Genomic DNA, 26,591 nt, shown 5'->3' on the forward strand with positions numbered 1-26,591 from the left:
TTTCCTACTTTATGGATGAGTGTACTGTGGGCTTCGGAGACCACGCCACGCGGCCGCCACCCGCCACCGTCTTCCTCTACTTCAGGACCCTGAGACAGGTGAGCACCTCACTATCTCCCCCACCCTGCCCAGACTTCTGGAAGGCCTCCACTTCGCCCCCACAAATGCTGCCCTTCCTGGTCCTGGACAACTGGAAACATAATACATCAGGTCCTCTGCTGTGCTGAAGTCCTGGAGGGTGTGGGGAAGGCTGGACATGTGGGCCCTGGTGCAGCAGCCGCAAGATGGAGGGAAATGTGTGGGGTGCCAGGGGCCCTGATGCTAATAAAGAATGGACTCTGCTTTTCTTTTGTCTGAGACTCTGTTGCTGGGCAAAGGGGTGGTGGGGTGCTGAGTGGAGTAGCAGGCACTTGGACAATGTGGGTGCACAGAAGGCTGGGAAGGGAGTCCCTCTCACTTGCCTGAGAGAAAGAAGGCTTGTCCCTGACCACAAGATCAGGAGAGGATTCCAGGCCTGGCCAGGCTACAGTGGGGGTGGGTTGGGGAGGCCTGGGCCACTGAGCAAGGACATCCTGACAATCTGAAGATGGGCACCACATGGAGGGGCAGAGTTATGAGGGGTTCTTCCATCTTTGATCCTAGCTCTAGCCCTGCCCCCACCTTGCTCACTATACCCCAAACAGAAGGCTGCTTGCTTCTGGTTTTAATCCAAATCTAGGGGTCCTTGGTACTATAAGAGTTGGACAAAAACACTATGGCACACATCTATAAGATGATGTGTACAGAGCATCCAATAGATAGACAAGGGCACAGAGACTAATATGCAAAGCATACATACACATGCACGTGCATTGACAGAGGTGTCATGCATATATGCCAACAAAACACATATGCAGTTATATATGGACACGTGACGTAGCTGGCATATCACACAATGACACATAGATATACATTCAGCCAGGACACACACATATTCAGTAACACAAATAAAACATGAAAATACACATATAGTAACATTCACATACATATAATGACATTTTTCATACATGGTGATATATAGAAATATATAGATATACTATGGCACATTGTGCGCACAGCATCTTATAGATAGACAAGGGCACAGATACTAATACACAAAGCATACATACACATGTGCATTTGCAATTACATAGAGGTCCCATGCATATATGCCAACAAAACACATGTGCAGCTTCTTATAGACCTCCAACTGCAAGTATGTGTATATGTATACATATATTACACATGTATATATATATATATATATATATATATATATATATATTACAGTTATATACATATATGCAATTGTCCCTGTGTGGGTTTCATATCCAAGGATTCAATCAGTATTGGATTGAAAATATTTTTTAAAAAATTGTGTCTGTAATGACCATGACTTTTTCTTGTCAGTATTCTCTTAGTAATATAGTATAACAGCTATTTACCTCACATTTACATTATATTATGTATTATTAGTAACCTGGAGATGATTTAAAGTTTACAGGAGGGGCTAGGAATGTAGTTTAGTGGTAATTTCCTAGCATGCACAAGGTCCTGAGTTAGATCCCCAACGCCACAAAACAAAACAAAACAAAAAAGGAGAAAAAAAAGTATATGGTAATATGAGTGTAGTTTATGTACAAGCACTATACCATTTTATAGAAGAGACATGTACACCATTTTATATAAGAGACTTGAGTGAATTTTGGTATCCTGGGAGGTGGGTCTTGGAACCAATCCCCATTAGATACAGAGGGATGATTATATGTGTAACCATATCATCAAATACACATGTCATTGTATGTCATATGCATATTTACATGTCTATATGTGTGTCATTATATATTGTTAATGCCATATAATGACATCCATATACATATATCCTGATTCAGATGTTGCAATTTATAAACTCACACGAGAATGCCCTCTCACACACATAATAGGATATGCACAGACACTGGCAAATAGATAGACGCAAATAGACACACCAATGAGATTCATAGACAATGGCACAATGTCCCCCAAGTGCAGATAAATAAATGTATGTTTATGTTATATGTGCATGGACATAATCACTATGTGCATGTGTACATTCACTGTCCTAAACAGCGGCAACACTCATCTTGTAGTGGCATGCATACTGCTCTACACACTGCTTTAGGGAAGTAAAGATGTCACCTCCTCTCCATGTACTCCCTCCCCTTAGTTCCATTAGCTCTGGCCTGGGTGGAGCCCACTGTCAGGGGCTCTGTGGTTTAGTGCTACTGCTGCTATTCCACAGGGGTGCCACAAGAGGGCCCCCAACCTTGGTTGAGACTAGCTTGTCTGCTAAGACCCAGGTTCAGAGGAGAAAGGGGCTGCCTCTCCAAGGCCTCTTCAAGTATCTTTGTTTCTAGGAACTCTATCTAGTCCCATATCCCATGGGCTGAATCCTGGGTCAGGGGGTTTCCCAGATCCTTGTTCTCAAAAGTCATTTTCTTATAGCAAAAGAGTCTAAGACTAGGGGGGAAAAAAAAGAAGAAGAAGAACTTCCTGACAATTCAGGGCAAAAGCAGCCCAACAGGTCATGAGGTCTCCCCCTGCTGGCCTGGGACAGGCAGGTTGGTTTCCAAATGTGGTCTGCCAGAAGGAAGCTGAAGCAATTTTCTCAGCTGATTTCTACCTCACTGCTTCTATCTTCCCGTTTTTATCCTTTTATTTCTCTTTGTTTTCTTCAAATCCCGGGTTTCCTGGTCCTGCTCTTCTCCATGGTTGGATCTGTTACATCCTTCCTGTCTCCGTCTCCACCGGTCTCAGCAGTCTGTACGTCTCCAGCCTGCTTGGACCCAGGAAGGTGTGAGGGCACATGGGGACAAGGGGTGGGGAGGCCACAAGTGGAGGGCGCTGAGCTGACATCCCGTGAGGAACCTGCTCTTCCCTCTATCCCGACCCTGCCAGCCGGTCCAGCCCACCAGTCCAGCGCCATCGCCATGGAAACCAGCAGCTGACTTCCTATTGGTGGGCGGGAGGGGAGGAGGAGGGGGAGGGGTGGGCAGGCTCTCCCCCGCTCCCCCTCATTCTGAGGCTCAGCCTTCCTCCGCGCCCACCATCTCCGGGCTCCGGGACTGTAAGGGACCCCTGCAGTCCCCCGAGCTGAGGCTAGCAGGGACAGAGACTATGAGGCAAGCAGCCCATCGACCCAGGCCTCCTTAGGACCAGCCCAGCCACCCAGCAAGCGAGTGAGCAGCAGCCGAGAGAGGAGCGGAGATAAAAGACCACAAGGAACCACTGGGGATCACCCCCAACAGCTCCTGAGGACCCTAGCCAGGCTGAGGGGTCATGATGGATGACCAGACTCACAGATGCTGACAGCCACACACCGATACCGATGCACGCAGCTGCACAAAACTGACACACTCAGATACAACCAGTGACAGCATCACACATTGCCACAGCCCTGCAATACAGACACCCCCACACGCAGAAACAACTGGCAACTCTGTAACAGGCACAGACAGTGACATACAACACCACACTCTTCAACACACACAAGTGGGGGCACCCATCCTCCAAACACACACAAGATAGCATTGACCTGCAGGGGACAGACCTGGAGACACATACGCATACCCTCACCCAGACACTGCTGGTGGTGGCCTCGGCACATCCTCCCCACCCCCACAGGGACACCCTCACCTCCCCATATACCCGAGCACTCACACACAACCACCAGCCAACATACCCCCAGCTCCAGCTCTGGCAGCCCTGACGCCTTCTGCAGCCTCCTTCGCCGGTGGGGAAGGGCTCAGCCAACCTTGGATGGAGCTTCGGTGAAGCCAAGAGCTCAGAGGGGAAGGGTCTAGCTTGGCATGACCATTGAAAGTCCCCTCACCTGGCTGGGTGATGTTCCCTGGCCTAGGTTCTGGGGTTCCTTGGCAGTACCATGGAGCAACTGACAACCCTCCCTCAGCCTGGGGATCCAGGAGCCATGGAACCCTGGGCACTGCCAGCCTGGCAGAGCTGGACTCCGGGCCAGGGGGGTGAGCCTGGAGACAGAGCCCCAAGCATTGCTGACACTCCGACAGCTTTGCAGGTTGGAGAACTGAGGCCCGAGGAGAGCTGCGAGCCTGAGGGAGCCCAGAGCCCCAGGCCCATGGGGGGCATTGACCCTGAAGGAGCAGAGGCTGGGCTGCCCAGCCTGGGGCAGCAAGCAGTGATCTCTGGTCGTGTTTGTCTGGGGCTGAAGGATGAGGATGTGGAGGCTTTGACTAAGGTAAGGGGGTTGGGGAGGGCTGGGGGGTCTGCAAGCTGTGCCTCCCCCATGCTGGCCAGGAGGCAAAGCAAAATATGCAACCCTGCTGCCCACCTCTTTTCTCCGTCTGTTTGTCCGAGGTTCTGTCTCTGTGACTATCTGTCCTCTCTTCATTAGATATGAATCTCAGTGGCTCCATTTTTTTTTTTTTAACTATTTGTCCTCTCTACCTGTCTGTCTATATCTGGCCCTGCCCCTCTGTGTCTCTGTCTGACAGTCTGTCTGTCTGTGCCTCCTCCTCCATGAGTCTCTGTCCTCAGGGGGCTGGGGGATTTTGGGGGTGTGAACGTGTATGGTAGAATCAGAGTACAAGGAAAGATTCAGGGAGAAGGCTCAGTGTGGGGCCGAGCCACAGAGGACAAGGTCTGGGTGAATGCGAGCAGGTTCCTGTAGAAGATGGAGGGATCAGGACTTTGGGAGAGGACAGGGGACTCACCAACCAAGAGCAGTCTGGAGAAATGGGGTGGAAGCTTGAGCTGGCACTGGCCTGGAGGGGTCAGGGGACAGTTGTGTGCCACCGGGAGCAGGGAGGATGGGATGGTCCCTTCTCCTAGACCCCTGTGCCCCTCTCTGAAGGCCTGGGACATAGGAGAGAACCTTCTCAACTCCATGTCTCCTTAGACTGTGGAGGGGAGATGCTTTCACATAGAGCGCTTATTGGATGGGATGGGTCTCTGAGGCTCTGTACCTGGTCCTTTCCCATGCCAGGCCAAGGTGAACATGGGCTTTGGTGACAGACCCAATCTGGAGCTCCTGAGGGCTCTGGGTGAGCTGCAGCAGCGCTGTGCCATCCTTAAGGAGGAAAACCAGATGCTGGTGAGACTCGGTGAATGGGGTCTTGATTCCTGGCTGGAGCCAGGCCCTCTGCTCAGTGTCTTCCCTTACCCCTTGAACATCTCTCCAAGAGATGTCACAGTCCCAAGACCTGGAGAGGGTGAACCCTTGCCCAGAGTTGCTAGGGATCCCACTGTGGTCCTGGGTTCTAGTCCAAGCCTGAGAGTAGGAATGGGTCTGGGGGGTGCTCCCTACATGCTACAATTCTGACTGACCCCTTGTCAGAGAAAGAGCAGCTTCCCAGAGACAGAGGAGAAGGTGCGGAGGCTGAAGCGGAAGAACGCAGAACTGGCGGTCATTGCCAAGCGCCTGGAGGAGAGGGCCCGGAAGCTCCAGGAAACAAACCTGAGGGTGGTGAGGACAGGAGACTTCTGGGCTGAGGCTGGGTGACCAGGAAAGAGGGGAAGCAGGGGCTGGACCTCAAGGGCTGGGACTTGGGAGTCATAATCTCTTAGCACCTAGAAAAGCATGAATCCAAGGGCTAAGGGTAGGAAGGACAAATGTTGGCCTGGTGAGGGGGCTACAGGAGGGAGAGAAGGGCTGGGTGGGAGGTTCCTGAGCAGACAGGGAGAAGAATTCTGGATTACCCTTTGCCTGTGCTGGCTGCTGAGCTAATCACAGGAGGTACAGAGCTGGAGTGGGGGCAGGGACAAGATCCATCATAGTGATAGCCAAATTAACAGCCTCCTTTGGGTCTAAACTAAGATGTGAAGTTAAACCCTTTTAGTCCTGGTTGGGGACTGTTGGGATGGGGTGGAGTGAGGCTGCCTGATTTCTGCTACCCCAGACTGGGTGGAAGCCGGAAGCCAGGTTTCGTTTAAATTCTCCTTTGGGAGAAGCTGAGGAATGGGAGAAGTGCCCTAGCCCTCAGGTGACCACTGGCCTTACCCCTCCTCTGGCTAGGTAAGTGCTCCGGTGCCTGGACCAGGGGCCAGCTTGGAGTTTTGCCGGAAGGCCCTAGCCCGCCAGCGAGCCCGGGATCTCAGTGACACAGCCAGTGCACTGCTGGCCAAGGACAAGCAGATTGCTGCCTTGCAGCGGGAGTGCAGGGAGCTGCAGGCCAGGCTCACTCTGGTGGGAAAGGTGCGAGGAGGCCCGTGTCCCCCTTTCCTCAGCCCTACTCAGCAGGGCAGTCTGCCTGGTTGTGGGATGTGGACAAGATGTTAATGAGATGCAAATGAAACGGGAAGGTGGAGGCTGCTGGGGAGGAGGTTCCCCTGGCAACGGCCCAGGTGGGAGAGGGGAGAAGGAGCCTGAATTGAAGGGGGTGGAGCCAAGAGTCCCAGACCAGGACCCCTCCGTGCTTCAGGTTTAAGGCTGTGTGCCAGTGGGTCTGTAGGGTCTGGAGGTATGAATACCCACAAACTTGTGAAGGAATGTTCACCAGGCATTTAGCAGATTTAGTGGAGGGCACACTGCGCGCACCCAGTAAATGAGTTGCTGGGAATGTCTGTACAACGCCTGGTGGAAACATGTGGCTGTGTACGCAAGCACATATGACCGGGCATGCATGCACAGGAGGGTGCGCAGGTTGCAGTACATCTGAGCCCCTCTATCAAGGTGGAGGTCTGGTTCTGCCCGGAATGGTGTGGGGGCAGGTAGGGGTTAATTAGGTTTGACTCCCCTCCTGGTCCTCCACTCCAGGAGGGTCCCCAGTGGCTCCACGTGCGGGACTTCGACCGGTTGCTGCGCGAGTCCCAGCGGGAGGTGCTGCGGCTGCAGAGACAGATCGCCCTGCGCAACCAGCAGGAGCCGCCCCCGCCACCCCGGCCCCCGGGCTCTACTGCCCCGGCTAGAGCAGGGGCGCCAGCCCCGGGGGCTCCGGGAGAGGTGAGAGCCGGCGCAAGGGCAGGTGTGTGGGTGTGCGCAGATGAGGGGTGGGGGCGACCGGGGGAATCTCCTCGCTACTTCCCCATCAAAGCCATACTCGCATTCCCAGGGTGACGTGCGCATTCCTAGGGTCTAGGGAACCCTCCCGACCGGGGGCAGTGTCTCTTCTGAGCCTCCTGCGCGGCTCCCCCCAATCCCCCGGGGGTTCCGCCCTCCGCAGGCCTGCTCCCCGCGGGGCCAGCCCGGCCGCCCCTGCCGCGCCGCCAGTGGTACATCCCAGCCGCAAATCCCTGGTTGCCCTGGCAGCCGCCCGGGGCCCAGCCCGCGCCGCCTCCTCCCGCAGCGGCAGTAGAGTGGGGACGCCCCCTTCAGCGCCTGCCTGGCCAGGCCTGGCCCCGGCTAGCTGGGGGTGGCAGTGCATCCAACCGGGTTCCAGGTACGGGTGACCTTCACTGAGTACGGGGCTTAGGCAGCCCCTACCCCGAGGGCCAGGGACCAACTCCAGACCCCAGAACCTAGAGATCTGGCTCTTCATCCTAGGTGGGCAGCATCTAGGTCCGCCTCTTTCTGGGGAGAGGGGTGGGAGGAGGGACTCAGTAGTGACGAAATCCTCTGGGTGGGGGATGCTGCTTGCTCAGATTTTGTCCCTCTGGGTGTTCCACGGAGGGAGCCCCTCCCATCAAGACTTATCCTCCCCAAAAGTTTGCACTTCGGGTGCGATAGGGTGGGCTTGGGGAAAGACAGAAGGAGGGACTGGCTAGGCTTCCAATGCTGCAGGCCAAGCCCAGATTTGGATGATCCAGAACCCCTAGCTCTGGGAACACCACATCCCTGGGGGCCCACACAGCCTCCTAATTCTCTGCCAGTCGCTGAAGGACACTCAGGACAGTTATTGAGTGCAGAGCAGGGCAGCTGCTGGAAGCTAAAAAGGGAAAGCTTTGGCCTGGATAAAGGACCCATCTCCCAGAGCACACGTGGGTCCCACGATCTCAAAGCACTTATGGCTGGGGTATACCGGGTACTGCCTCAGACTTCTTCATCAGCTGATGTTGGGAGAGGGTGAGCAGACAGCACCCTTTCCCTCCCCTTCCCTGGCAGGTTTCTCATTGCTGACCATGCCATGAGGTGGGAACCTCCCATAGGTAGGCTGGGCTGGGGACAGGCTTCCCTAGGGCTCTGTTCTCAGGTGCCAGGCCCCTGTCCTTGGGCATTTCCAGGCCACACCTCAGGAGGATGTGGAGAGCCCACCCGTGGTCCTAGGGGAGCCTGAGAAACAGCCAAGGGTGCAGCAGCTGGTAAGTCCTAGGTCAAGGGCTGGAGGCAACCTGCTATGAGCAGAACTGCCTTCTACCAGGTGCAGGCCTTGGTTCTGACCCCACAGGAATCTGAGCTCAGCAAGAAGCGGAAGAAATGCGAAAGTCTGGAGCAGGAAGCCCGGAAAAAGCAGAGGCGATGTGAGGAGCTGGTGAGCTCACGAGGCTGCCCAGGTCCAGCTCCTCCCTTCTCCCAGGCCAAGGGGCGCGTTGGGCTCCCTCAGCTTTGCTCCCATCCCACCTACCCTTAAAAACACACTTTTCCTCTTGTTCAGGGGTTCAGGGGTGCTTTTCTTTCCTGGCTGAAGCGGGTTCCCAGCAGGGGAGGGAGGCCTTGCTTGGGAGGGCAGGATTCTCTGTGTGAAGAAAGAGGAATGTGGGTCCTGGGCCCCTCTTCCAGAGGTCCACTGTTCCCCTCAGGAACTGCAGCTAAGAGAAGCCCAGAATGAGAATGCCCGCCTGGTGGAGGAGAACTCTCGGCTCAGTGGGAGAGCCTCAGAGAAGGAGCAGGTACCTCTTCTGCTCTGCGAGGTCTTGTTCCTGGCCTGGGGGACGTACTCCTGGGGTATTCTCCTCCGTGAGGGAGCAGGTGGGACAAAGTGCACACATCCAACTCCCTGCCAATGTCCTCTTGCCAGGTTGAGTGGGAGAATGTGGAGTTGAGGGGCCAGCTCCTGGGGGTGACACAGGAGAGGGACTCAGCCCTTCAAAAGAGCCAGGGCCTGCAAAGCAAGCTGGAGAGCCTGGAGCAGGTGCTGAAGGTGAGGAGGCTTTGTAGGTAGGGGAGGCTATTGGGCCTTGGTACAGGGAGAAAGCGAGATAGTAGAATATGCCCTATGTGGGGTATTGGGGACTGAGGTCCTGTCCCCGTGCAGCCAACCTCTTGCCTTCTTTGGCCTCAGTTTCCTTTTTTGTTTTTTAAATATATATATATATATATATATATATATATATATATATATATATATATATATATAGTTGTTGATAGACTTTCATTTTACTTATTTATATGTGGTGCTGAGAATCGAACCCAGTGCCTCACCCATGCCAGGCTAGTGCACTACCACTGAACCACAACCCCAGCCCCTCAATTTCCTTTTTGATAGAGGATTTCTGGAGCAGATGGTATCTGAGGCTCCTTCACCTTAGATTTTCTGTGGAAGTGTGGCAGAGTGGGGGGCTCTGGCCTTGACCTAGAGTCTTGTTTTCAGCACATGCGGGAGGTGGCCCAGCGGCGGCAGCAGCTGGAGGTGGAGCATGAGCAGGCTCGGCTCAGCCTGCGGGAGAAGCAAGAGGAGGTTCGACGGCTGCAGCAGGTGGGAGCAGGAGTGAGGAAGGTGGTAGGCTGCTGGGGCCCAGCTTTGCCAGCCACTCTTTCAACAAGCATATACTGAGCACCTACTGTGTACTAACACTGTGCTAGGCACTGGGGGGGGGGGACAACAGCAAACAGAGACCTGGTTGGTTCCTGACCAATCAGCAAACAAGCAGACCCATGAATGAGATGATTTCAGACACTAACACGCACAATGGTGATGTGACAAGAAGGGGCTGGGATGGGATGAGGAGCCACTTTAGACAGGTCATCAGGGAAGGCCTTCCTGAGGAGGTGACAATTGAGCTCAGAACCCAGACATGAGAAGGTATCAGTCAGGAGAGCCAGGGCAGAGCAGGCCAGGTAGGGGGGATAGTTGTAAAAACGCTCTGGTAGGGAGGAGCTGGGGGGAGGGCCCAAAAGCAGTGTGACTAGAGGATACAGGGGACTGACAGAGTAGCAGGAGTTGGGCCTTAGACCCTGGGGGAAATTTGGCTCTTTTGTTCTATGAATGGTTAGAATCTGTTGAATTCTCAGCAGGGAGGTGACATGGTCTGATTCATAATTGGCAGAACGGACAGTGGGAGCAGCATAGAGCAGGTGATCAGATGTTGGTGGCTATGGCCGTGGTCCAGGAGGGAAGTGATCATCTGGAACAGGGTGCAGGTGACAAGGGAGGTGGAAACAAGTGGATACATGGGAAATATAGTTTGGAGACAGAATTGACAAGACTCACTGTGGGGTTCCAGTTGAGTCCCAGCTCAGTCGACCCTGGGGAAGGTAGGGCTTTTCGCTCCCCATGGGGTGAAGGATGACGGGGCGCCAGCTTTGAAGGGCAGAGAATTCTGAGTTCTGTTTTGTCAAGTCCAGGTCCTGCGCTAAATGTTCAAGTGGGGGTGTCCGTAGGCAGTTGGATGCTGGAGTCTGGAGTTCTGGGGAAGTTGGCCTCGGAGATGTTTGGAGCCATCAATGTGTTCCGTTGTGTGACTAGACCCTTGAGGAGAGAACAGGGAGTATAAAGTGGCCCAGCACTGTGTCCAGAGGAACCCCAACATTCCAAAATCCCCAGGGGTAGAAGACAAGAGGCAGGCAAAAACAAAAACAAAAACAACAACCTAAAACTCAGAAGGAGCATGAGAGAGGTAGGAGGGAAACCAGGAAGTGGATGTTCCAGAAAGAGAAACCTCTCCCCACCCTTCTCCCTTTGCTAAGGTGGGGCTCAGGCTGGGAGTAGGAGGGAGAAAGCCTCAGCCTCCTCCTTCCCAGACCCCTTTCGTTTGTTCCCTCCCTCCCTCCTTCCCTCCTTCATGCTCCCTTGACCCCACCCCTAGGCCCCAGCCTTCCCTACCAGTATTTTGCCTCTTTCCATTGGTAGGCCCAGGCCGAAGCCAAGAGGGAACATGAAGGGGCCGTCCAGCTGCTGGAGGTAGGGTCCCTGGAGGTGGCCACCAGCTCCTCTACCTTGGGGGAAGGCAGGGGACTTCAGATAGAAGAAGTGTAAAGAAGTGGGGGGTAGGGTGGGGTTGTAGGAGGGTCTGGGGGAATCCCCTCCAATTTTGGACTATTTCTCAAGCAGGGGCTTAAAGGGACAGGAGCTCCTGAGTCTGGTGGCAGCCATCTCCCATTGCCATCCACTCCAGAGGCTGCCTTCACTGTGAACTGCCCTTTCATTTAGCCTAGGAGCTGACTGGATGGTGTCCCTCTAGGCCCCGTTCTCTCTCTCTCCCTCCCTCCCTCCGGCTCAGTGTTCTAACTTCTCCTCTGCACTTCCCTTCTCTGCCACAGTCCACCTTGGATTCCATGCAGGTACAACCTCCTTAGGCCTCTCTCTCCTTTAGATATCCTCTTCCTATGCCTCTCCCAAATCCCTTCCCTCGGGGCCCAAGTGGTACCAACTCTCCTGTCCAGCAGAGGGGATGTGTCCCATAGTAGACCTCAAACTCTGAAGCTGGGCTGAGGTTCCTACAGGACAAGTGGGCTATTCCCTCATCCCAGACCCTTCCCTCCTGTGGTCATGAGGAAGTTCGTCACCAATTGACGCATGTTCCTGGTGATAGTGGCCAGGGGAGAGTCCCTGATCTCGGGACTCTCCTGTTACCTGAGGAAAGTTCCTGAGAACTGGCCCATTCCTGTCACAAAGCTGTCCCTACCTTTCTGTGGAGTGGAATCTCTCACGTACCCTTCTGAGGGCAGGGATTTGAGTCACTGTGGGAGGGTGACAAGGGAGAGAGCTGAGAAAACTCCTGTAGTGATACTGGTGGTGGTGATGAGGAGGGAAGGGTCCCTTTTGGCCTGCAAATTGTTCAGAAGCAGGAGTGCCACCATCCAGGGCATGTGGGTTGGTAAGGTGTTCAGGATGGGAAGCTGGGTAGATGTGGTTTGAAGCCCAGTGTGAGGCTGTATGGAGCTGGCACAGGCTGGCGCTGGGCAGCTCTGCCTGGCTGGTGTCTCATGGTGGATCTTGGCTCAGGCCCGGGTTCGAGAGCTCGAGGAGCAGTGCCGCAGCCAGACGGAGCGTTTCAGCCTCCTGGCTCAGGAGCTCCAGGCTTTTCGTCTGCACCCAGGCCCCTTGGATCTGCTCACTTCTGCCCTGGGCTGCAGTGCCCTGGGGGACCACCCACCACCCCCCTGCTGCTGCTCTACCCCCCAGCCCTGCCGGGGGTCTGGCCCCAAAGGTAAGGGACCCAGCAACTTTGTGGCCTGGAATCCCCAGGCCTGGGGCTTTTGTATAGAGCAGGAAGTTCAGGATCAGAGAGGGCCAGTAACTCCCCCAAAGTTACCAGGACCTGGCTAGAGCCAAGCTCTGATGGGAAAAACAAAGCCCATAAGAGTTCCTATCCTGAAGTGTGGCCCAGGCAACTCAGGCCACTGTTCCTTTTCCTCTGCCTGGATGTCTCTGGACGTAGCTGGGAGTTGGTTGCTAGGCAGTAGGATTCAGTAGCAGGCCCTGGGAAGAGTCCAGGCTTGGTGGGAAGGGGCTGATCAGTCACAGCTGCTGATCCCAGCACCACTCAACATCTAGTGAGATTTTGAGCATATTCCTTAACCTCTCTGGGCCATAGTTTGCTAAGGCCTAAGCAATAATTAAATGCAAGCTGATCTGAGGACCCTGTGAAAACATACACCTCTGCTTAATAAGTTTCCAAGCAAATATTTCCCTTCTTAAATAAGTCAGGAAATCCGGCTATGGAGGGCCTGACCCCCATACCCAGGAGGCTCCACCCTATCTTCCTGGTCCCTCCTCAGGCCACAGATCCCAAGCCCACGTGCCATCTTCTCTTTAGACCTTGACCTCCCGCCGGGCTCACCAGGGCGCTGCACCCAAAAGTCTTCCGAGCCTGCCCCTGCCACCCTTACCGGGGTCCCTCGAAGGACAGCCAAGAAGGCAGAGTCTCTCTCTAACTCCTCTCGCTCCGAGTCCATCCACAACAGCCCCAAGTCATGCCCTACACCAGAGGTCAGTGCTGGGGAGAGGGCCCTGGGGTTCTGGCATTGGCATGGACCAGTGAAGATTGGCCCTGACTTCTTCTGGGGACCCTAGGAGTTGGGTGGCCTCTGGGCCCAAGTTGGGAGGTACATGGGCTATGGATCCCTTCCATGGGTGGGGAATCTCAGGAGGAGCCCATACCTCCTCTCTAGGGCTGGCCCAACAGCTCCACCCCCTAGGGCTCCAGGGAGGCCCTAGAGTCCTGGGCTGGTTGGAGGAGACACTTTGGCACCAGGATCCACATGAAACTGTTCATAAGAGCATCTGCAGAGAGGCAGATGGTTGTATAAGAAAGAGTACAGCTTCTGGGATTTAAATCCCATCGTTGTCTAAGACAAGTCACTCACCCTTTTTGGGCTTTGGCTTCCTTATCTGACTATTGAGGATAATAAAATCTGCTTTCTAAAGTTGAAAGGATTACGTGAAAAAAATATAAGGAAAAGTGCCTCCGTGCCGGGCACCTAGTAGATGCTTAATATGAGGCAAACTGTTAGCATTACCAGGTTGTTGGGCATCACTCACAGTTCTTCTAATCGTGCCATCCCTTTTTCCTACCCACAAATTCCCCAAAGTGAAGGGGAGCAGGTCAGGAGCAGCCTTGCTAACCAGGTTTCAAGAGGGGTAAAACCCAGCCCCAGGCCTCTGCTGCCCCCTTGTGGGATAGAATGGTGGTGCTGGTTTGGGATTTGGTGGTGGAGGGACGGTCCACAGGGAGACCCAGTGGAAAGGAAGTTCTGAGTTCCAGGACTGAACACTGTTCCCTGGCTAGAGTCAGGGACTTCTCCAGCCCCTTCTGCCTCCTTGCTTTCAGCTCTTTACAATCAAGACGCTTTGCTGAGTTATTAATCTTAAGGAGCCAAACTGCCATTGATGTCCACTCTCTTCACCAGTGTGGCCTGGCCCCCTCTGAGGTGCGGGGAGCACCCTTATTTACTGGGCTGGTTCAGCAGAGGCCAGGACTCAGGAAAGGGTCCAGATTGTCCCCACTCCCCCTGCTTAGGGCAACTGGGTGCACCTTTAGAAAACATTGGGTTCTTGTTATTCCTGGTCTTGCCAGCATGTGTGCGCTCACTCTCCCTTATCAAAGCAGTGGGTCTTCCTCTGGTCCAGTCTGGAACATGCCTGCTTTGTCTTTGGCTCTGGGTCCTGGAGAGAAACTAGCCCTTTCTGTCTACCCCCAGGTGGACACAGCCAGTGAGGTGGAGGAGCTAGAGGTGGACAGTGTGTCCCAGCTCCCAGCAGCCCCGGAGGGCAACCCAGGAACAGCCAGGATCCAGGTCTTCCTAGCTCGCTATAGGTGAGCCCCTCACCCTTGCTTCTCCCCTACCAGCATTTGGAGTGTGTGGGAGGAGTGAGTTGGATGGAGACAGACCTTTAGAAATGGTGGGAGTGGGAAGGACCCCAGTTGGACATATTTTCAAAACCTAGTTGAGCCAAGGTGGGTGCAGTGAATGTTCTACTTGTCTTAAGGTGGAAAGCATGTCTTCATAAAGGTTCAATGCATGGGGAGAGATGACAGGCATGGAGATACAATAGGTTTCTTCTGTCCTCTTCTTCCTTGCCACCTCCCCAACAGCTACAATCCCTTTGAGGGTCCCAACGAGAATCCAGAGGCAGAACTTCCCCTGACAGCTGGAGAGTACATTTACATCTATGGCAACATGGATGAGGATGGCTTTTTTGAAGGTAGGACAGTATTAGGGCTCATTCTGTCCATCTCCCTGCCTTTAAGCCCCAGTTCCTAAGACCTCCATCCATCCATCTCCACTCCCCAACATGCTCAGTCCACCGTAACTCTTCAGACTCAGTTAAGAGGCATACAGAGATCTGACAGCCAGTGAGAAAAGAGGAAAAAAAAAGGGGTCTGGTTTTCTGCAGGACAGGTCAGGGCATACTACTCTGTCCAGAGAATGAACAGAGTGTCACAGGAGATTTGTGTAAGAGTAATTTTAGTGCCAGTAGAAAGAATATGGCACTATTTAACAGTAGTGATACTTGAGGCCAGGCATGTAGCATAGATTTGATGCTGGACTCCAGTTAAGTATGAGGAGGAGGGACCAGGGGGCAGATCCCAGGAGAAAGTGTTAGCACATGGTAATCTTGTGTCAGAACCCAGACAGGGCATGAGCCTCAGAGCGCATCAGACAACTGAGGCAGATGCTCCACTGAGACTAGGCCACATGGCAGAGCCTGCAGAAGGGGATGACCTTGGGAGCTCCTCCACGGTGGTCCTGGCCCAGGTACCAGACTGTGTCCTTTAGCAGTAGGGAGGGTAGAGACTGGAATGACATGTAGGTAGGGCAATGGAGTCAGGGGTCTCCTGTGTGTGAAGATTTAGGAAGGGGGTCAGATCTGAGTGTGGAACACGGAAAGCTTTGGAACCTGCTCAGACCTTTCCCTGGGCCCTTTATATGAGTAGCAACTGGGAATAATGGTATCTGACTTCATGGCCCAAACAGCTAAACTCTCCATAGGAGTAAGTTCCAAGAGCAGAATTAAATAGCTTCCAGGACAACAGTATTTTTTTTTTTTAGTATTTATTTTTTAGTTGTAGCTGGACACAATACCTTTATTTTATTTATTTGTATGTGGTGCTAAGGATTGAATCCAGGGCTTTGCATGTGCTCGGTGAGTGCTCTACTCCTGAGCCCCTGCCCCAGCCACACAAGAGTACTTTTTTATGAAAAGAAAAAAAAAATTTCAGGGGTGGGGGTGGGCAACAGCAAAAGCATAAGTATCACCTCATCCCAAATTACTGGAATTCGAACTATTGCAGCCTAGGGGAGACTGGGATAGAGCCATGTGGACAACTGGGTGCAGGACACCACATTCCTTGTCCAGCTTTAGTAAGGGACTGCTTTGTCTGGTCCAAGCTGTACTGTTCTCCGTGGCATGAGCTTCACAGCCCACATGCCCAACTCTGGCCCAGACTTCAGCTTTGGTCTTACAAGCTGTGGATTCATGTAGTGTGCGGATGCTTTAATCCCACACTCCTTAATGCCGTGCTATATTAATTGTCTACGGCTGCCATGCAAATCTCCACCTACCTAGGGCTTTAAACAACAGACTCCTGGAAGCCATAATCTGAAACCAAGGTGTCAGCAGGGCTGTACTTCCTTGAAGGCTCTTGGGGAGATCCATTCCTTGTCTCTTTCCGCTTCTGGTGATTCTAGGTGTTCCTTGGCTTGTGGCCACATCACTCCAATCTCTGCAATTGTGGTCACATTGCCTTCTCCTCTTCTCTGAGTGTCTCTCCTCTGGTGTGTTATGAGGACAATTATGAAATTTAGGACCCACCCAGATAATACAGGATGATTTCATATGAAGGTTCTTAATTACATTTGCAAAGATGTTTTTTTGCTATTAGGGTCATATTCTTAGGTTCCAGGGATTAGAACACGGACATACTTTTGAGTGGCTACTATTTAACCTGTTACAGGGCTTATTATATTATCTAACTTATTGAGAATCCCTATTATTTCTTCAGATTCCCTTTATTTTTCTCAAAGTATAAAGGAGAGAGAGAGAGAGAGAGAGAGAGAGAGAGAGAGAGAGAGAGAGAGAGAGAGAGAGAGGCACAACACAAATGACTGTGGGGAAAACTCCCAGATGCCCTGTAACTCAGCCCTGATGATATCGGTCCTCTGCCTGGAGCCCTGGCTCAGGCTTCTGCTTCTTCCCAGTAAGGCCCTACAGCCATCAGCTGTCTATTCCCTGAAAAGTTATTTCCTTCTTTAAATTGGCTAGGACATGGTGTGTGTGGGTCCAGCTTCCTTCTCCATTAACATCCCTCAAACAAATGTTTTAAAAACTCTCATTGAGTTTTTAAAGGAGAACTGACACAGGTCAAAAACTCACTGCTGATCACTGCCTGAATTGACTGCTGGCCATGCTCCTAGACGTGGACTTCTGTGGGTCCTGGTCCCTTCTAGAACCCACAGTGACTCTTCTCTGGCACTTGTTGTTTCTAAAAATGCATTCCCTTTCCCTTTGTTTAAAACTCACTGCAAAATTCCAATCAGCAGAATTTCATTTTCTTCTTCTTCTTCTTATTTTTTTTTGGTTCTGAAGATTGAAACCAGAGCTTTATACATGCTGAGCACCAAACAACACCTCCAGCCATTAAAAAAAATTTTTTTTTCACTGCTTGAGTCCTTTTTTATTTTTTAATTTTCTATGAACTCAATGCATTTAAAAAAATTTAAAAAGAATTTGAGAGAGCATTTCACTAAGTTGCCCAGGCTGGCCTCAAACTTGTGTTCTTCCTGCCTCAGCCTCCACAGTGGTTGGGATTGCAGGTGTCCACCATCATGCTTGGCTTTTTAAAAATTTTTAATTTGTTCTAATTAGTTCTACATAGCAGTAGAATGCATTCTGACACATTGTACACAAATGGAGCACAACTTCTCCTTCCTCTGGCTGAACATGATGCAGAGTCACAACCGTAGTATAATCATACATGTATATAGGGTATAATAATGCCTGTCTCATTCCACCGTCCTTCCCATCCCATACATCTTCCCTCCCCTCACTCCCCTCTGCACAATCCAAAGTTTTTTTTAAAAACCTTTTTAATATGAAAGTTTTCAAATGGGTAGAAAAATCAAAGAATAGTACAACAAACACCTATAGATTTTACAGTTGTTTATACTTTACCGAATTTGCTTTGTCCATATGTAGGTCAAAAAATGATTTTAAAGCAAGTTGTAGACATCCTAACATCTTACCTAGAAATACTTGAACATGCACTGCTTTAACACAAGGACATTCTCCTATGTCCTTACAGCACCAGCATCTCCTGAGATCTTGCCAGAAATGCAGAATCTTGGCCCCAGCCAGACCTAACTGACTTAGAATCTGCATTTCAACAAATCTGCTATTGACGCATATGCATGTTAAAATTTAAGAAGTGCTGTCCTGTATAACCAAAATACTATTGTTTCAAATATGCAAACCAACAATAATTCTCTAATCTGGACTTTGCCTATTTCTGTCTTTTAAAAGCACTGACAGGTAAATGTTGATTGGATTAAATACTTAATTAAGACCACCCACTGGCCGTTGCTAAAATGCATTTATTGGACTGGTTTTTCTTTACCTCCTCTCTGTCTGTCTTCCCCTTCCCTACCTTTTCCTGCCCTCCCTCTGCCAGGGGAGCTCATGGATGGCCGCAGGGGCCTGGTCCCTTCCAATTTTGTAGAGCGTGTGTCTGATGACGACCTCCTGACCTCTCTCCCTCCGGAGTTGGCTGATTTGTCCCACAGCTCAGGCCCTGAACTCAGTTTCCTGAGCGGAGGTGGGGGTGGCAGCAGTAGCGGGGGCCAGAGCAGCGGGGGACGTAGCCAGCCCAGACCCCAGGAGGATGCCGGGGATGAGCTCAGTCTGAGCCCCCCACCGGAGGGCCTGGGCGAGCCTCCAGCTGTGCCTTATCCCCGCCATCTGGTGGTCCTCAAGCAGCTGGCCCACAGTGTGGTGCTGGCCTGGGAGCTGCCTCCTGAACGCGTGGAACTACGTGGCTTCCATATCAGCGTGAACGGGGAGCTGCGTCAGGCTCTGGGGCCCGGGGCACCTCCCAAGGCTGTGCTTGAGAACTTGGACTTGCAGGCCGGGCCCCTCCATGTTTCTGTCCAAGCCCTGACCAGCAGGGGCAGTTCCGACCCTCTGCGCTGTTGCTTGGCCCTGGGTGCTCGGGCTGGGGTGGTACCTAGCCAGCTGCGGGTCCATCGGTTGACAGCCACGTCCGCTGAGATCACCTGGGTGCCCGGCAATAGCAACTTGGCCCATGCCATCTACCTCAATGGGGAAGAGTGCCCATCTGCCCGCCCCAGCACCTACTGGGCCACCTTCTGCCACCTGCGGCCTGGCACACTGTATCAGGCCCGAGTGGAGGCTCAGCTCCCATCCCGAGGGTCCTGGGAACCAGGCTGGGAGAAGCCAGACCAGCGGGCTGCCACCCTGCAGTTCACCACGCTCCCAGCAGGTATGCAGGTGCGGGCACCCCTGTCTGTAACACCTAGGAGGTGTGATGGCAGCAGAGGAGACTGGCCTTATTTGTGTTTTCAGGGGAGTGGCAGATTGGGCTGATATCTATGGCAGGAAGTATCCTTTATTTCTGGATCTTGTGCCCCACTTCCCTCAGGCCCGCCTGATGCCCCGCTGGATGTACAGATTGAGCCAGGGCCCTCCCCTGGAATCTTGATCATTAGTTGGCTCCCAGTCACCATCGATGCTGCTGGCACCTCCAATGGAGTCCGAGTCACAGGCTATGCCATCTATGCTGATGGGCAGAAGGTATGACCTGGGGACCCCACCTGCCTGTACCCTGGGGACAGGATGTGGGTCCCATGCTCAAGGTCTAGTCTCCCTGGCCTTGCACAGGTGCCCAGTGCTTGGCATTTGGGCACTAAGTGGAAGATTGGTTAAGAGCATGGGTTTAAGAGTAGCATATGAAGGATTTGAAAATGGCCAGGAGGCCTGGGTGAGGTAAGGCATGAGAAGGGCTTGGCCCAATGCCCCTCAGGATGCGGGTGCCACTGTTGTCATTGTCATCACATTGGCTGTTTCGGCCTCATCTTCTCCTCCTGTGCACCTTCCCCTGCAGATCATGGAGGTGGCGTCACCCACAGCCGGCAGCGTGCTGGTGGAGTTGTCCCAGCTGCAGCTGCTCCAGGTGTGCCACAAGGTGGTTGTGCGGACCATGTCGCCCCACGGAGAGTCGGCCGACTCCATTCCAGCCCCTATTGCTCCAGCCCTGACTCCAGCCTGCTTGCCAGCCAGGGTCTCCTGCCCCTCACCACGACCAAGCCCAGAGGCCAGAACACCCCTTGCTCCAGCCTCCCCAGGGCCTGGGGACCCCAGCTCTCCCCTCTGGTGTCCTGCCCCCCATGGAACTCAAGATCCCCCAGGAGGCCCCCCAGCAAGCCCTTCCAGAGAGATGCCAAAAGGATCCCAGGAGGAACCACCAGCCCCTTGCTCCCAGGTACCCTGTCTGGGCAGAGGGGAAGCAGGTGCAGGTTGGGAGAAGGGCCCCAGGTTTGGGCCCTTTCTCAGTGCTCTGCTTTTTCCAGGAGGAGGCTGGGGCAGCTGTCCTGTGTGCCTCAGAGGAGAAGAGGGCCAGCGAGCCAACCCTGGGGGAAGGAGGCCCTGGTCCCGTAGCTTTCTCCCTGGCTGAGCAGGAGGCCGAGTGGACGGCAGGAGAGGCCAGCCCCACAGCCTGCTCCACTCAGGCAACACCGGCCGAGAGGATGCCAAATACTGAGACCTGCTGCAGAGGAGATCCCGGGCCAGGACCGAGACCTAGGGCTGAGGTAGGGTTTGGAGACACACTGTGCCACCTCATAGAATCAGGGCTTGCCCCTTCCCTTTGCCTCCTTCCCAATTAAAAAAAAAAAAAATAAATATATATATATATATATATATATATATATATATATATATTTTTTTTTTAGTTGTAGATAGACATGATGCCTGGATTTTATTTGTTTATTTTCATGTGGTGCTGAGGATCAAACCCAGTGCCTCACACATGCTAGGCAAGTGCTCTACCACTGAGCCCCAGCCCCAGCCCTTCCCTCCCAAATTTGGTTGCCCTCTTTACTTGTCTTCTTCTCTGCTCTGGCTCTAGCACCTTTGTGTCAAGTGTTTCTATTTTTTTGTTATGTTTCTCTTCCCAGATTCCCTCTCCTGTTTGGCTTCCATCCCCACCCCACTGCACCGCCCCCTCCCCCCAACTCTGAGCATGCCTCTTCCCTCTGCCAAGGAACCCTTTCTTACTCTGGCTAGGGGCTGACCCTGTCTTGGGTCCCCCCATACCTCCTTATCTTCCTTGTCTTTCTCCTTGCAGAAAGAGGACATGGCAGAGCTTGGGGTTCGCCTAGTGAACTCCCTTGTGGATCATGGCCGTAACTCAGACCTGTCAGACATCCAGGAGGAGGAGGAAGAGGAGGAGGAGGATTTGGAGCTGGGTTCTAGGACCTGCTCTTTCCAGAAGCAGGTTGCTGGCAACAACATCAGGGAGAATGGGGCCAAGGTAACGAGGTGGGGAGGGGCTGGTGGGCCCCAGACCTCAGGCTCCAAGGCTACCCCATGTGTCTGCAACTGCTCCAGTCACCACTGAGTGCCAGCAACATCTTAGGTGTGTGGTCTGGGCCCTTGTCCTAAGCAACAGACATGAAGAGGCCCAGGATGGGCCTTGGCCCTACTAGGAAGAAAGGGGAGGAGGAGAGCTTGTATCCGCACTTCGTTCTAGCTCGCCCGATGTAGCACCCCGACCAGGGGAAGCTGGTGCCATCTGAGAGCCTCTGGGAGGGATGGGGAGGCCCTCCCACTATGACAGGCACAAATGGCTTGCTCTCTCATGCTCTGCCCCTCAGGGGCTGGAGCCAGATCCTTGGGTGTATTCCCTGAATCTTCCTCTGGTTCTGCCTAAACATGTGTTTGACTTTGGGCCCGCCACTGTCCCTCTGGTTGCTTCCTCTTGGAGGAAGTTGAGGGAGGCCATTAGGGTTGCCCTAACCCCTGCCCCCATTTAAGGGCAAAGAGCACAGTTCTCTCCTCTTCCCCACGGACCTCTCTTCCCTGCTGCTCTCTTCTCCCCATCCTCAGTCCCAGCCTGACCTCTTTTGTGAGACTGACAGCGATGAGGAGATCTTGGAGCAGATCCTGGAGCTGCCCCTCCAGCAGTTCTGCAGCAAGAAGCTCTTTAGCATCCCCGAAGAGGAGGAAGAGGAGGACGAGGACGACGAAGGGAAGCCAGGGGCAGGCTGTCCTTCCCAAGACCCTGGCCCACCTGAACCTGCAATGCTGGGGCTGGGCTGTGACAGGGGTCAGCCCCAAGGACCTGGCCTGTGTCCCCTGTCTCCTGAGCCCTCCAGGGCCAGGGACTACCTGGAGGATCAATCCGGACTAGTCAGTGGAAGCTGCCAGAGGAGAGGAGGTGGCTCCCCTGAGAAGCCCCTAAACCGCCGGCGACCTCCAGACCCCCGAGAACACTGCAGTCGACTTCTCAGCAACGGCGGCGGGCCCCAGGCCTCGGCACGTCCAGGCCTCCCTCGGGACAGGAGTGTCCTCCCTGTGATTGAGGGCACCAGGAGTGGTGTAGAGGCTGGTGGGCGAGGGCGACCGGGCCCTTCCCGGAGGTGCCACCGTGGCCGGGCCCCGGAATCTGGACTGACCAGCTGCCTCTCCCCGAAGTGCTTGGAAATCAGCATCGAATACGATTCTGAGGACGAGCAGGAAGCAGGCAGCGGGGGCATCAGCATCACCAGCTCCTGTTACCCGGCAGATGGGGAGGCCTGGGGCACAGCACCTATAGCAAGGCCCAGAGGGCCTCTGAAGGTCAATTCAGGCCCCCATCCCTCCCCACGCCTCCCAGCCTGGGAGAAAGGGGAGCCAGAGCGGAGAGGGCGCAGTGCGACTGGCAGAGCCAAGGAGCCATCCTCCCGGGTCTGTGCCCTCTCCCCAACCTGGGCAGCCCCCTCCTGCTGCCGCCTGGTGGCCCTGCTTGCTGCCCACTAGCCACTCCCATTCCACGCTGCCACCTTCATCAGCAGAGGTGGGGCAGGGCCTCCAGGCTGCCTCACCTGCCTCCTGCCACTCGCATTCCACTGCTTTGCTGCTTCTGCTGATTGGAACCGGGATGCACAATATTCTGTTGTCACTGGTCGCCAGTTGCTACCTTCAGGCAGCATGGCCCTTTTCTCTGCATAGCTAGCTATGTCTTCAGGACAGTGACTGTGATGCCATGTCTAGAGTCACCAGCCCCGATGCTGACAGAGACTGTCTTCTCATATGCTCCTCGGCCACCTCAGTCCCCTCCACTGCACTCATCCACTAGGGGGGCCGGGGCTGGGGCCTCCCCTCCTGCCCTTCCTGCCTCTGTAGGGGTGTCTGATGTCTCCATGAGGCTGGGCCGAGGCCCCTGAGAGGAATGCTGTGCTCCTGTTCTGCTGTGCTGCTTACGCTGCTGCTGGGGCAGAACCGGGGGAGTGCGGGCCCACAGGGGGATGGTGTGTCACTTCTGCCATCTGTTGCCCTGTCTTTGCAGACAACGGAGGCTGGCGAGCCCAGAGGGCAGGATTGCTCTGGGCGGAGGGGACCCCAGAAGAGAGGGGCCCGGGTGCCCAGGCCAGGTGCCACTGACCTGGGTGAGCTTCTACTGGGGGCTGGGCTAGGCCTGAGGGAGCCTTTCCTAACCTCTTCCATGGAGCTCATTGAGTCACTGCCCTTTGTCCAATTCTCTCCACAGCTCCACCGAGGGGCCCGCCAGAAGCACTGGACCTACCTGTCAGGCTCTTTGTGGCTCTGTTTGACTATGACCCTGTGTCCATGTCACCCAACCCTGACGCTGGCGAAGAGGAGCTCCCTTTCCGGGAGGGCCAGATCCTGAAGGTGATTGACACACCCCTTGGGCCCAGAGCTCCAGATTTTAGCCAACGTCCTGCTTCTGCCCTCCTCTCTCCACTGGTGACATCACAGAGCTTGGGGATGGGGTGGGGAGAACATGGCCCCTGAAGCCAGCTTTGGGGTTTAGACCTGCCATGTCTGTGGAGCTGTGGAGCTAGCCTTGAGTAGAGTACCTAACCCCTCTGGCGCTCAGTCTCCTCATTGGTAGAGTGAAAATGACACAGTGTGTGCCTCCTAGGGTTGTCTGTGGAGTAAATGAGTTGATGCACATATTGTGCTAAACCTGCCATAGCATAGTGACGATTTGTTGTTAACATTACCATTTTTATTGTTCCTCTAAGTATTGACTGAAGCTTTTTGCTGACTCTCTGAAGTTGGGGAGATCCCATCCGGGTGCATGGAGGGAAAGTCTCTGACAGTGATGATGATGATGCAGAAGGGCTTTTTTTTCTCCTTCTGATTCTGATTCATTGCTGCTCCCCTGTCCTTTCTGTCCCATGGCCTTCAGAAGAGAAAACATTCTTCTGTGGTTCCAAGTGGGATGCTTGCTGGGTTCAGGGCCTGGGGGGTGCAGGGAGTGAGCTGAACTGGCCTCCTGAGACAACTAGATTTTGCCTCCAGGTGTTTGGGGACAAGGATGCCGATGGCTTCTACCAGGGTGAATGTGGGGGCCGGATGGGCTACATCCCCTGCAACATGGTGGCTGAGGTGGCTGTGGACAGTCCTGCAGGGAGACAGCAGCTCCTCCAGCGGGGTTATTTATCTCCAGATGTTGTCCTTGAGGGCTCAGGTATGTCCCTCATCTACTTCTTACCACCCCATTTCCAAACTGACTCATTCTGAGTAATTTGCCTGTCTGGGATGGCTGGATGCCTACTTACCCAGAGTCTAGCATAGCCACTGGAGCCTCAGAGAGACCAAGGGGAGTGTGGCCACCCCCTTGGTCTCACCATATGGAATGGAATCTGTTTAGGAGCCCCAGGAATGGCCTTTTTAGAGGATGCCATGATACCAGCCATGTATTTTGGGTCCTAGGTGACGGGTGGAGCTTTTAGTAGGGACATGAGATGAGGGCCTTAAAAAACATGCTCAGAAAGCCCTGAAAGAAGATTCCAGAATGTGTCCTGTTCTTCCCACTTCCCTGCCTCAGTTTCTCTCTTATATCCATTTGCCTTCCTGGATCAGGGAACGGTCCCTTTGTGTACTCTACAGCCCGCACACCTGGGCCTCCTCCCAAGCCCCGCCGCTCCAAGAAAGGTAAGACCACATTCTCCCTTGGGTTCCCATGATGGTATGTGCAGATTGGGAGTGGGGTGGCATGGCTTGGGTCTCTGGGGAGATGTGTGGAGTTCTGAGCAGACCTCCAGTCACATCCAGCCCCTCCAGTAGGGGCCTTTGTTCTAGTGGGGATTGAGGCTGGTTTACCAGGACTTGGGTTCCCAAAGCACCTGACTGTAAATTCTGTGCAGTGTGGAGCATGCCACTTGCCCTTTCTGGGCCTTAGTTCACTGAACAAATGTGTTGGGCTGATGTGTTCTCTGAGCCTCCTTCCCCTCCTGCATTCTTCATGTGAGGGTGAGCCTCCTCGCTGCCCTGGACCACTCCCAGTCTGGGATGAAGACCAAGGGCAGGACGAGCCTCAGAGGCACATTCTCTCCACAGCGGAGTCAGAAGGCCCTGTCCAGTCCTGTCCAGGTGAGGGGCCATCCCCGGGCGGGGGTGTTAGGGGAAAGGGGTAGGGTGGGGCAGTTTCTCTGGCCTCCTCCCAAGGGCTACAACCAGTAGGGTGGTGGTGAACAGAGGGTCCTCAGGCCTCCAGTGTAGAGGATAGTATGGAGTGGGGGCTCCTGAGTCCCGAGTCCTGAGTCTTCTCCCCTCCCTCTGTAGGCCCCTCCAAGCTGATTCCCTCTGCGGACCTGAAAGCTCCCCGCCCCATGGTGGCTGCATTTGACTACGATCCCCGGGAGAACTCCCCCAACATGGACGTGGAGGTGAGGACCCTCAAATACTGCCTGGTGGTGGTGGTGGCGGCAGGGCCTCCTGGGCCTGATGCCTACTTCTTGCCCTCTCCACAGGCAGAGCTGCCCTTCAGGGCCGGGGACGTCATCACCGTGTTTGGGAGCATGGATGACGATGGCTTCTACTATGTGAGAACATTATGGGGGAGGGCACACCGAGCCCCAGCTCTGGGGCAGGGAGATGGGCAGGGGTCCTGGAGAAATGGACCAGGTGCCTCTCTTGATAGTGATGTTGGCTCCAGGCTGTTCTCCAGGGGCCTCAGGATCAAGGAGGCAAGGCTGATCTTTCCGGTCTCAGTCTCACCAGTTTCTCCTCCCCAGGGGGAACTGAATGGACAAAGGGGCCTAGTTCCATCCAACTTCCTGGAGGGACCTGGGCCTGAAGCAGGCAGTCCAGATAAGGAGCCTGGGATTCCCCAGGCCGAGAGTCAGGTCAGTGAGGAGCTGGGTTCCCAACTCAGCATTCGGTCTCTACCCTGCTGGTGTGATGGGAACAGGACCGTGGTGGGAGAGGCACAGCCAGGGTGATAAAACAGCTGAGCTCTGGGATCAGGGCAGAGCTGCTGAGTTGCTACCAGAGGGGGACACTGCAGCCTGCCCCCAGCATGTACCCCTGTTTGCAGAGAAGGGATGCTATGACCCTGGTCCCCCAGGCCATCCGACCCCAGCTGCCAAGACTCTGGGGCTGATGGCAGGGGAAGGGGCCCTGTGGAAAAGGACCCCTCCACCCTCCACCTCTGGCCAGTCACAGCCCTGGTTTCGGGTGCATTCACCCTGTTGGGCTTTCCACTGCCTTTTGAAGCTAGTGGCCCAGCTTCCTGGGTTCTCACTCTCATAGCTTGCCTCTCCTTGAGGTGGGTGGAATATAAGGAAGCTTCCAGGTTCAGAGAGCAGGGAGAGGGTGAGGAGGCCGAGCCCCAACCAGAAAACCCAGGGCTTCATAAGCAGATGCAAAGTGGGAGCCACCCCATACCTGGGCCACCTGGTGACTGGGCAGAGAGCATGCAGGCCTGTCAATAACCCCTCTCCTCTCTTTGTTCCTTGTTCTCAGAGAATGAGGAGGAGAAGAGTCCAGTGCTAG

General features: G+C 54.1%; 1 protein-coding gene across 3 annotated transcripts; it reads left to right on the plus strand.

Annotated features, from left to right (window-relative positions):
- Nucleotides 1-3,940: 3,940 nt before the first annotated feature.
- Nucleotides 3,941-26,591, plus strand: Tspoap1 (TSPO associated protein 1). 3 transcript variants are annotated; one of them, XM_026407344.2, is made up of 31 exons: nucleotides 3,941-4,270; nucleotides 5,018-5,125; nucleotides 5,369-5,497; nucleotides 6,047-6,226; nucleotides 6,788-6,973; nucleotides 8,191-8,268; nucleotides 8,355-8,438; nucleotides 8,707-8,796; nucleotides 8,925-9,047; nucleotides 9,498-9,602; nucleotides 10,977-11,027; nucleotides 11,387-11,407; nucleotides 12,072-12,276; nucleotides 12,886-13,058; nucleotides 14,270-14,385; nucleotides 14,665-14,774; nucleotides 18,241-19,068; nucleotides 19,228-19,379; nucleotides 19,690-20,067; nucleotides 20,156-20,395; nucleotides 20,932-21,117; nucleotides 21,693-22,532; nucleotides 23,134-23,233; nucleotides 23,335-23,477; nucleotides 24,114-24,282; nucleotides 24,678-24,749; nucleotides 25,155-25,187; nucleotides 25,380-25,483; nucleotides 25,568-25,639; nucleotides 25,832-25,942; nucleotides 26,562-26,591. In XM_026407344.2, exons 1-31 carry the CDS (start codon nucleotides 3,941-3,943, stop codon nucleotides 26,589-26,591), a joined length of 5,547 nt encoding a protein of 1,848 aa, XP_026263129.2. The 3 variants fall into 3 exon arrangements, with proteins under 3 accessions (XP_026263129.2, XP_026263130.2, XP_026263131.1); XM_026407345.2 differs by having other exon boundaries at nucleotides 24,705-24,749; XM_026407346.2 differs by lacking the exon at nucleotides 6,047-6,226.

Source organism: Urocitellus parryii, chromosome 7 (genome assembly GCF_045843805.1).
Source record: "Urocitellus parryii isolate mUroPar1 chromosome 7, mUroPar1.hap1, whole genome shotgun sequence".
Taxonomy (NCBI): domain Eukaryota; kingdom Metazoa; phylum Chordata; class Mammalia; order Rodentia; family Sciuridae; genus Urocitellus; species Urocitellus parryii.

What these genes read in the sequence shown, in the direction of transcription:
- Tspoap1 (XM_026407344.2), top strand. Translation starts at nt 3,941, where the DNA reads ATGGAGCAACTGACAACCCTCCCTCAGCCTGGGGATCCAGGAGCCATG. An exon ending in AGGAGGAAAACCAGATGCTG is followed by an intron (nt 5,126 to 5,368) that starts GTGAGACTCGGT and finishes ACCCCTTGTCAG; the next exon opens with AGAAAGAGCAGCTTCCCAGA. An exon ending in GGGAGGGCCAGATCCTGAAG is followed by an intron (nt 23,478 to 24,113) that starts GTGATTGACACA and finishes TTTTGCCTCCAG; the next exon opens with GTGTTTGGGGACAAGGATGC.